This window comes from Gobio gobio, assembly GCF_949357685.1.
Source record: "Gobio gobio genome assembly, chromosome: 21".
NCBI classification, from domain to species: Eukaryota; Metazoa; Chordata; class Actinopteri; order Cypriniformes; family Gobionidae; genus Gobio; species Gobio gobio.
In genome coordinates, this window is record NC_137117.1 from 9,697,752 (window position 1) to 9,709,664 (window position 11,913).

An 11,913-nucleotide genomic window follows, 5' to 3' on the forward strand; every position below is an offset into this window, starting at 1 on the left:
ACGAATCTTTTTTTTATTACGTTTTTATAAAAGCTCTATTTTTCCTCCCCCACCCCACATATGTAAACAAGGCTAGTTAACGGTAAATGTTGCTACCTATAGCGTAAACGTTAAAACCTAAAAAAAATGTCCAAGAGAAAGTGTGGAAGTGATATAAGAAGCTTTTTAGTGAAGCAGCCACGCACAGTAAGTTACTTTGCTTGACACAAAAACATATTATATTTAACTTGAATATAGGCATACTGTCGCTAATAGTTTTTGGCGCCCACTGGAGGCTGCGATTTCATACAAAACTGAATGAAAGAACTATGGACTAAAGATATGTATAATTTTATAATATATGTTTTAATTTTGAAAATCCCAGTAATAACATAGAATTGGCCTGTTGCCTAAAAGTGCTGTAACTATTGTTCAGCCTTCAATGATGGACAAATGCTAATATATTGCTTATGTTTGCAAATTGAACTAGTACATTTTTTCCCAGAATCAGACAAATGTGCCTACTGACAAAGAACAAGAACAGGGAGCAGAAAATGTAGAGGTAAGATTAAAATACAGTACTAATTGTAGACTACAAATACATTTTAAATAAAAAGTATTAAAAAAAGTTGTTGCAATACATCATTTTAATAACTTAAATATTACAATAAACATTTTATATAATGCACATAAATTACAATATTAAAACTATATACACAACCCCCCCCCCCAAAAAACCCAGAAAATCATTTGCAGACTCATTTATAATTTATCATGTATAAATTAAAATTATATTGCATTTTTACATAGCTATAGATAATTATATAACACTTAACTATTTAATACAACAACTATTTACAAAAATATGCATTCATCAACGCTCATGTAAAATTGCTAAAAATGTAATTAACTATTTACAGAGGCAGGAAGGTGATAGCTTGGGTGAGGCAGGGCAAAACTTGACTGTGGAGATCACAGAGTTGCAGCAATCATTACAGCCAACTCCTTCCATAGAGCCAGGACAGCAGGCACCTGAAAAATACAGAGCAACTGAACCATTTCAGCCTGATTCCAAATTCATTGAGGTTCAGAAGTTGTCAAACAAAACTCTTAGATTTCAGGAGAGCTGGTTTAAGAGCTTCTCGTGGCTGCACTACTGCTCTGAACTTAAAGGGGTAGTGTGTTTTTACTGCATCAATGCCTTTTCCGAACAGACCTCCACACTGGCCAAAAATACAGAGCAAGCATTCGTCTCTCAGGGTTTCCGGAACTGGAAACATGGTCCAGAAGCTTTCGAGAGACATACAAACAGCAAAGCTCACAATATTGCAGTGAACACATTCATTCACTCAGAAAAAACAATAAAAGTGCAACTGTGCAGCATTTCATCAAAAGCACAAGAGGAGGCCATGCTCAATTTGTCAAAAATAGTAAATGCTATTAAATACCTGAGCCAACAAGGCTTGCCTCTGAGGGGGCACAAGCAAGAAGAAGGAAATTTCCACCAGCTTCTCCTCTTCATGGCAGAGAATGATCCTGGTCTAGCAAGCTGGCTCAAGCGTAATCACTGCTACACAAGCCCTGCAATTCAAAATGAAATAATGAATTTAATGAGCAACACCATAATTCGCGGAATTGCACAGGAAATTGCTGCTTTACCAGTAGTGCAGTATTCGATAATAATGGATGGGACGCAGGACATCAGTGGTGTTGAGCAGATGTCTATCTGCATACGTTACGTTGACACCGACCTGGAACCTAGAGAGGAATTTGTTGGCCTTTATGAAGCTTCTTCTACAACTGGTGAGCAAATAGGCAAGATTGCTTCTGATGTCCTCCTCCGTCTAAACCTTCCCCTTTCCAGTCTGCGTGGTCAAACCTACGATGGAGCAGCAAACATGTCTGGGCATTTGTCAGGTGTACAAGCTCACATCCGAAGAGAGCAACACTTGCCACTTTTGTTCACTGTGGCCCCCACTGCGTGAACTTGGTCACACAAGCAGCCTGTTCAGCAGCTCCAATAATTCGAGATTCTTTGCAATGGATACATGAGCTGGGCTGTTTATTTGGCCAATCAGGCAAGTTTAAAACCATTTTTAAGTCTGTTGCAAAATCTACATCTGGCTGCTATACAACACTGAAACCATTGTGTCCAACTAGATGGACAGTGCGTACACCAGCCATCAATTCTGTCCTCACCCAATATGAAGCTGTCTTGACAGCACTGGAGGAAATGGCATCATCCGGCATAAATGACACTGCCTCCAAAGCCAACGGCCTTCGCGAGCGTTTCCTGAAAGGGAACACTGTCCTTGGACTGCTGTTGGCACAGGACATCATGATAGGCCTTGAAGGCCTGAACACCTCACTGCAAGCGAGAGGAGCAACAGTTGGAGGCATGCTAAGTGCAGTTGAGTGTGTGAAAAATGGCTTTCAGAACAAAAGATCAGATGAAAGTTTCAGAGAGCTCTACACACAGGCATCTGAGGTGGTAAGATCACTGGACCTTGAGGAGATAACAGTACCACATTTTAGAAGGCCTTCTACAAGACACGCTGGTCCAGCTCAGCCCTACATTCCAAATACAGATGAGGAGTACTATCGTGTGCAGTTCTTCAAAGTTCTTGATACAGTGATGACACAGCTGACACATCGATTTGATCAGGAGGGTCTGCGCAACATTGTCATGCTTGAAAATGTCCTGATCTCTGGGCAAGTCAACAACACTGTTGAACTGTATCCTGAGCTGGAATCCCGGTCCCTAAAGGTGCAGATGGCCATGTTTCGCACAAATTATAAATTCCAAAGTTGTACAGAAGTGGTCAATATCTTGAAGAACATGGTACCTGAGGTCCGTGGACTCTTCAAGCAAGTGGAGACTCTGGTCCGCTTACTTCTTGTAGTTCCTGCATCATCAGCTGAGGCAGAGAGAAGCTTCAGCGCTCTCCGGCGCCTGAAGACATGGCTTCGATCAACTATGTCACAGAACCGTCTGAACAGCGTTGTTGTCTGTCATGTTCACAAAGACAGAACAAATAAATTAGACACAACAAAAATAAGCCAGGCATTCATAAAGGCCTCAGAGAGACGTGCTCAGGTTTTTAGTTCATTTTAGTGGACAAAGCTAACTAAACCTAAAAAGATGTTACTCTGGTACTCTGATTTTTTTTCTTTTTGACACCCATTACAATATTATTTTTATTTCTTATTACAGCTCATTCTGATGTGTTCATAAACATTTGTGTTACTGTTTATTGTTAATAAACAAGATTACGGTTGACTTCTAACAAAAGCATGTATCTTTGTTGCTCAACATTTTGTAATACTATACATTTTCAACTTTATCACTTATTAAATGCTTAAAATACTATGTGGCATTACATTAGAGGCAAAAATATATACAATTATATACCAAAAATATCAGTAAATACAACTGGAAATAAATAATAATAATAATAATAATGAAATAACAACAATAATAACATTCTATGGTAGCACAAACTTTACCTTTTTAGCCCGCACTTGTGATAGGTAAAATCCTGGAAAAGGCTGTCGTCAAACAGTTTCACTAAAACAATGTTACAGAATTAAAACATTAGTTAACAATAAAAGCCAAATAGCCAATTCATTGTATTTTTACTTTCAAGAGGTCTCAAAACTATATGAATTTGTTAATTATGAGACGATTGTTTACAAAATGAATTGTTTAGGCTACTTCTTACGTAACTTAATTTTTCATATAACACTTAATCATGACTTGTAATAATAACCGTGACTTGTGACTTTTTAACAGTGCCTCAAGTGAACTCACCTCACTGCATAGTTGAAGAAGAACCACCGTCCTCCGTCCAGTCATTGATGACTACAGTAGTGATATGGACCAGAGATATATTGTCCCATTCATTTTCTCAAAAATCTCAAATAAAATATTTCACCATTGAAACAGTATCCAAACAATACGAACATCGCAAATAGAAAGGTAACGTAGGCTACAGGATTCTGTAGACTAATTATAAGGAAAGGAAACTACTTCCCATGACGCGCATATCGCGTGTCTCGCGCTAGCTTCACAACGAGATTTAATTTTCATAGTTGAGGACGTTGTAAAGCTTATGACCGGCGGAAAAATGGGTGTAATGAATGAATTAGATTATGAAGAATGACGATTTGTAGATCGTGCTTTTGCTTTATACACACCTTCCGCAATCTATTTTTCAATTACTTTTAAAAAGTGGTGGGGACAATATCGAGCTTGGCAAAAAGTGGTGGGGACATGTCCCACCCGTCCCACCCGTAAATTACGCCTATGCTCTGAACCCCAATTGGACTTACACAAACTGAGAGTCAAAAAGTCCCCAAAAAGGTGTTTGTTATGGAACCTTTTTGTTGCAATTGAATCCGACTCTTTGCCTTTCTGAAACGTCCCGCACTACACTACAAAAGACTCAAGCACAACAGTCAAACACGTCTGTCTAGCATGTTTACATAGAAAACAATGGAAAGCAGTCGAATACACCTCAAAGAGCATTTTTTTAAAAGTGAACTTTCAACTTGAGCACAGTGTTTTTAGAACATTGTCATTCACGAGACGTTATTAAAGACACAAGACGGTGGTGCGGCTATTAAACATGTCCATCTAGTGCATATTAATATAGAAAACAATGGAAAAGCAGCACTCTAGTAACTAAAAAGAAAGTAGTTATCTGGGAGGTATGAGTACTGATTAGCTAATAGTGAACTACCACATTCAACTGAGCACTATTACTTAATTTGTTAATCACTGTTTCTTGTTCGCTAATAGTAGTTACTACAATGTTAAACATTATTCTAAAGTATTTTAGAATACTTTACGTGTGTACGTGTGTTTTATATTATTGCTAAGATGCATGAAAGTGAGTAAATAATTTTAAATAGGAACTATTCCTTTACAATGTAACAATGTACACATATGTATGCATTATGCTACTTTCAACCATGCAACAGCCAGTCCTTTCTGAACTAAAAGTGGTTCACTCTCTATCATATAACATTTCCTCTTACGCTTCACATCTAGGTCAAATACAGAAAAAAAAGCGCAGAATTAGAACCTACTGAAGTGAACAGGCCAATATGTCCTATAAACCAGGCCTGTCCCTGTCTGGACACTGCCAATTGATACACCCCACTGATCAGAGTACTTTTATCTCAACTGGAGGACTATCAATTCATGGCTGCTTACCTGAGGCACACTCAGAGCCAATTCACCTGCTATGGTGTGCAATCAACAAGCACCATTTCAATCAGCAAAACACATTTCGACAAACAATCAAAATCTCGACTGTTTTCATATGAGACAGTGTGAATAGACAAGATACCAGCAAACAATGGCTCAATCAAAACCTCAGTCAACAGACGGCGTGAGCACTGGAGCAGATCGTCGATTTGTCATGCATAGGCGTATTCATTCAAATGAGAAACATGACAGGATGAGAAAACTGCCACCGAGTCATGTAAGGACGACAGCTTCAATGTTCCTTCATTCTTCATCACTTTGAAATATTTGCTGCTTGGCTCCCAAAGCAAACTTTGGACTCATGACAGTGAAATACTTTTCAACAAGCTTCATACTGTGCAAAAAAAAAAAGAGAAAAACTCTAAATACAGACAGTAAATACATACTGGACAACATTTCTATATTATCAGGTAAATTCCCAATCACTCCAACCCCGAAATAAAACAGAATGTTATAGAAGCTTGTTTTCACCATGGAATAAAAAAGAAAAAGGTAATTGCAAAATGTTTGCATTTCCCCGAGAAACTCTACATTCACTCACAAAATGTTTGAAATGCATCCGTGCCGAGGGTCCCCTCGGTCAGGGAGTAAAACCAGTTGCAATGGGAAGTGTCTAGGGAGGTAAACAGATCTATCTGCACGTCGCTGAACAGTTCCCAATTCAGCTAAACCGGGATGGAGTCTCCATTCCATGGCCGTTGTCGTGAGAGCTCGTCGGCTGCACAATTCAGCTCTCCTGGGATGTGAATGGCATGAAGCAACCTCAGATGCTTCTGACTCCATAGGAGGAGATGGCGGGCGAGTTGCGACATACGGCGGGAGTGCAGACCACCCTGATGGTTGATGTACACTACTGTCACCGTGTTGTCTGAACAGACCAGTACATTTTTGTCCTTCAGCAGTGATCAGAAACGGTGCAGGGCTAGACGTACGGCCAGCAACTCGAGGCAATTGACATACCATAGGTACTGGGGTCCTGTCCGGGAGCCCGCGGCAGCATGTCCATTGCAAATGACACCCCAGCCCATGACAGAGACATCAGTTGAGACAACAACATGCCTGGAAACTTGGTCTAAGGGCACTCCAGCCCGTAGAAAAGAGGTTCGACCACAGGGTTAAGGTTAGGCCCGAGTGATTGGTACCCGGAGCGTGCCTTGTTGCCATGCCCATCTCGGGATTTGATCGCAAAGCCAGTGCTTAAGTGGTCTCTTATGAAGCAGTCCGAGTGGCGTGGCTATCGCTGCGGATGCCATATGCCACAGGAGCCTCTGAAATAACTTCAGTGGAACCGCACACTTGCCCTTGAATTGACTCGGGCAAGTCAGCAGTGACTGCTTGCACTCACTTGTAAGCTGCACGACCAAGGCGATTTCCATACCGAGAAAATAGATCCTTTGCATGGGGGCACGGAGTTTGCTCTTTTCCAAGTTGACCCGAAGGCCCAGACAGGTGAGGTGCCGGATCCCTGGGTTTGCAAACCTGATCTTGAGAGTGAGCCAGTATCAGCCAGTCGTCGCGATAGTTTAGGGTGCAAACCCTGTGTTGCCTGTGTGGCACAAGGGCTGCCTCAACAGAGGTTTACTTCATTACATTTACTTGAGTATTTTTTTGGAAAAATTGTACTTTTAAGAGCAGATTTTAATGTGATTACTTTTACTTCTTTACACTGGGCGACGTTCCTCTTGTTACTTTAGTTTAATGCAATACTTGTTGATGTTAAGAAATATGTATAGTTATTCCAAGCATGTGCGTCGTTTTCATGTTCTATGAAATTGGTCAGATTTGTTCATTGGTCCTTTGGGAGTAATGTCATGTCGCATCAATTACTACAATGCACAGCACCTTGACCTGGAAATTAGTGAAACTATAACAGTCAATCAGTGGAACAAAATGGAGGAAGAACGCGATTCAGCTGCGAACACAGTCAAAATCAGCCCCAGGATCAAGAGCACCTGTGGCTGTACCTTAGCGAATTTTCTTTTAGTGGTATTAGTAAGGATATATACAAGATTAAATGTGTCCTTTGTCTCCCGCTTAACAAGGAAATATCAGCCTTCAAAAGTTAGGGAAACATATTGAGGTAAGTACGTTAAGTATTTTGTTTTACTGATTTTTTATTGATTTTTTATTTTGTTAATGCAAACAACATAAACTTCAATAATTCTAATATGGGCAACATTTGAGCCATACCAATATTTATTTATATTTTTGCACTTTTTAGTAATCTTATGAGCAGATATTTGGCTGTGATCTCAATATGAATATTGATGTATAGTATTCATGTAGCAGGTTGTTTCTTGAAAAAAAACTCTCATACCACTTGAAAATGCTGTTAGAATTTATGCTAAAATAAGGGATTTGCATGATTTTAGACATTTAGATGTAGATGACTGCACATAAATGTAGTTAATGACAAAACCCATAAAATGTGTACCCAGAAGCCCCTCAACCAAACCTTTCTCTGTGTCTGACTGCATCTGGAGCCTTTGGAGTACAATAAGGATTTGGCCAACAGTTAATCTGATGATGAAGATTTTTTCGCTTCTTTGAAACTGACAACACATGAAGCCAGCAAAGAGTTGGATGGATATCTGGCCTGTGTTTCAGACACCAGGGAATCGCTGCTCACGTTCTCTACTATTTGCAGCCTCTCTATCAAGACTAATACATCTCTTCCTGCATCGGCTGCCTGTGAGAGGCTTTTCAACACTGCAGGATTGCTTTTCACCCCCAAAAGTGCTAGGCTTGACACTCACAATTTTTTTTGACTGCTTAAGTTAAATCTGAGGTTTTACAATTTTGAGTAGCATGTTGCATACTGGCATTAGGTAGTAGTCTTATACAGTGGGGTGACCAAGTATTTGATACACTGCCGATTTTGCTGGTTTTCCTACTTACAAAGCATGTAGAGGTCTGTAATTTTTATCATAGGTTCACTTCAACTGTGAGAGACGGAATCTAAAATCCAGAAAATCACATTGTATGATTTTTAAATAATTAATTTGCATTTAATTGCATGACATAAGTTTTTGATCACCTACTAACCAGTTAGAATTCCAGCTCTCACAGACCTGTTAGTTTTTATTTAAGAAGCCCTCCTGTTCTCCACTCATTACCTGTATTAACTGCACCTGTTTGAACTTGTTACCTGTATAAAAGACATCTGTCCACACACTCAATCAAACAGACTCCAACCTCTCCACAATGGCCAAGACCAGAGATCTGTGTAAGGTACAAGGCTGGGATGGGCTACAGGACAATAGGCAAGCAGCTTGGTGAGAAGGCAACAACTGTTGTCACAATTATTGTAGGTGCAGCAGCTCAGCACGTGTTTGAATGGCTCCTGGGCGGCCGAGAACTGCTGGGCAAAGTCCTCGACCGCGCCACCGAAGAGGCTGGCCTGGGAGACCAGGGAGTCGAGGAAACAGGTTCACTCAGACTCCCTCATATCTGCCAGGTTCAGCCATAGGTGGCACTCCTGGACCACAAAAGTGGACATCACCTGACCCAGGGACTGCGCAGTGACCTTCAACGCTCGGAGCCTTCATACACTTCGACCTTCATACACTTTGTTTTGGTATTTAAAACCTTTGCCTGGTATACTTGCAGGATGGCTATGGCATGCAAAGCAGACACGGCCTGACTCGCAGCTCTGTAGGCCTCTGCCACTAAGGTGGACGAGATTCCACAGGCTTTCGACGGGTGCTTGGGATCACCACGCTGGTGGAGGCGCTATGAGGATGCAGCTGCATAGCAAAAGAGCGTTCCACTGGGGGAATCCCACATACCCCCGCATATTTAGCCACGCCTCCATCGAGGGTAGTGAAGGCTGAGGTTGCACCAGAACGATTACAGGCAGTAAAAGGTGCCCTCCACGAACTGGTAACTTCCCCATGCACCTCTGGGAAGAATGGCAGGCGATCAGCGCGCCCCGTGCCTAGGAACCAAACATCCAGCCTTGACTGTTGGGTTGAGGTGGAGGATTCCAGTCCAGCCCAATGTTCACAGCTGCATGGGAAAAGAATGGCCGTCAGCTCTGGATCAGACTCGGGCAACGCTGGCGTTCCAGAAGGAGGCAGCGCAGCCAAACCCTCATCTCCAGATGACTAGGCCCGCCTTGTGATGTGGCGATTGACATCATATCATCTGCCGGAGCCCTGAATGAAACGCTTGGTCCCTGGAATGAGGGACCAGCCATCTCAATCGGAAGCGCCACAGCTTGCGATGTGGAGGGGGGTGTAGCCTGAGGAATACATGTCGGGGTGTCCCACACCATAACCCTCAGATCACCCTGGCCATCAGCCAAAGTAGGTCCTTGCGAAGAGGAACTAGATTGGGGTATGACAGAGGGGACTCTACCCCTACTAAGCGAAACCCCTATTCTGTCAGTCACTGAGGTAACTCGGAGTGACTGACTGAAAGGGAACTTTGCGTTTGCTTGCAAAATGTTTGCGTTTCCCCCGAGAAACTTTGCATTCACTCGCAAAATGTTTGCTTCGCCCAGAGAAACTTTGCATTCACTTGCAAAATGTTTGCTTCGCCCAGAGAAACTTTGCATTCACTCGCAAAATGTTTGCTTCGCCCAGAGAAACTTTGCATTCACTTGGAAAATGTTTGCTTCGCCCAGAGAAACTTTGCGTTTTATTGCAAAATGTTTACGGTTCCCCCGAGAAATTTTGCATTCTCTCGCAAAATGTTTTCATTCCACCGGAAAAAAATTTGTGTTCACTCACAAAGAACACAAACGTTTTGCGAGCTAACAAAAAAGTTTCTCGGGGAATGCAAAACATTTGTGAGAATGCAAAACCATTGACATATTTTTTTCTCCCATCTCATATTTTTTTTCCACCACCATGTCTCCTTAGAGGGTCCTCTGAATAAAGTTAATGTTTTTTTCCCCCTGCAAATATGAGCACCATTATTCTTAAAATCCTGATGTTTGATACAAAACATAGAACCCAAATGCATTGTTATAGGCTATTTTGTCTAAAGGTCCCAATTAACTGTTCCATTAAAAAAAATGAAAATGTTCTGGCTATTATTTCACAATTAAGTAGCTAACTTTACATGGTTAATTTCTGAAAAAGGTTTACGACAGGTGTAATTCTTAAAAGCTATAGCAAACTAGTCTTCATCACATGTTAAACTGAAAGGATTTATAAATCCATGATCGTCTGTCAATGCAAGTCAGACTGTGGAACATCAGCACCATCCAGTGAGCCAAAAGGTTTATTACACTGTTCTTATTTGTAAGACTTGCCTATATCGTCACATAGCCTACCTTCCCAAATGTAGTTGCCATCGACACGCTTTATAAACTTAAACCACAGCTTATCTGTGAGCGGTTGGGACAGATGCACTTCTCCAATCCACAGACACGGTTCACCGGTGGACAGAACCGAGCGGCTCGGATTCATCTTCACGGCTCGGTTCGGATCCCAGTGTCCCATCTCCGGCCGAGAGCCCAATACAAACACCTCGACACTTGAACGCTCTGGTGTCAAAATGACACCAAATCTGAACACAACCATGTCCTGTAAATACACACAGTATGAACTGGGACTGATCTATGTGCCTTCGGTCACTGACATTAAATGGCTGCGCTAAAAATAGACCTACGCAGTTTTCTTGACATTTAAAGCGATACTCTCTCTCTCTCTCTCTCTCTCTCTCTCTCTCTCTCTCTCTCTCTCTCTCTCTCTCTCTCTCTCTCTCTCTCTCTCTCTCTATCTCTCTCTCTCTCTCTCTCTCTCTCTCTCTCTCTCTCTCAAATCGTATTTTCTATTATATTTTCTGACATTGACATACAAATAAAAAAATCCCCTCCAACTATAACATGTCCACATCGCATTTAAATTATACATTTTACTATCGTAATAACAGTGAAAATGCATAGTAGGTCCTGAACAGTGCTGTAAAAGTACACTCAAAAAAGTAACCCTTTATTTTTATAATATTTAATTTATTATTTTCCATCAAATTGAATAATCCTTACATATTTTAATTGAACAATCCTTAATCAATTATTAAATAGAAATATAGCTATAAGGATTATTCAAATCAGTTTGGAACTTTACTATTAATTGAAATGCGTCAATATTAAAACACACACACACACACACACACACACACACACACACACACACACACACACACACACACAATTGCAACCCAGTCTCATATAAAAACCCTGACTACATTGGTCCAAGTGCAAAACGTAGAGGGGTTACAATAATGGCCCTTAAATTGTATGACTTACAATTTTTTTGCCTATTCTTTTCCTCTTGGTTTGCGTCCACCGAAGCAGAAACGTGACTTTCAAGATTCCAGCCGTGAGAACAAAAAACATGGCGGACATTTCTCTAATTTTTACTGGAAAAAATCAGTATTTTGAGTAAGTTTCTGCATAAAAATAAGTTTTGATTACATTTCTAGTGAGAAATATATATTTTATTTTCATAATATTCACTCGATTATGTGAATGTACATAATCACTCACTTGCTCGTTGTTGCGAAGATTTTTAAGATCTCTCCAGAAAAATGTTTTGGTTGCTATGGACGCTGCTATCAACACGTGAATGTTATCATGATAAAATTATTTATTGGGTTATCATTTTTCCATTATGACATGTTGGAGAAATTTTTTTACATCGCTGACGGTA

General features: G+C 40.8%; 1 protein-coding gene across 1 annotated transcript in view; it reads right to left on the reverse strand.

Annotated features, from left to right (window-relative positions):
• Nucleotides 1–10,851, reverse strand: part of epm2a (EPM2A glucan phosphatase, laforin) — a 36,630-nt gene extending 25,779 nt beyond the window's left edge. The window contains exon 1 of the mRNA XM_079802241.1: nt 10,533–10,851. Coding sequence (XP_079658367.1) covers nt 10,533–10,782 — 250 coding nt within the window. The 5' untranslated portion in view covers nt 10,783–10,851. The remainder of the gene's footprint in view (nt 1–10,532) is intronic.
• Nucleotides 10,852–11,913: the final 1,062 nt, after the last annotated feature.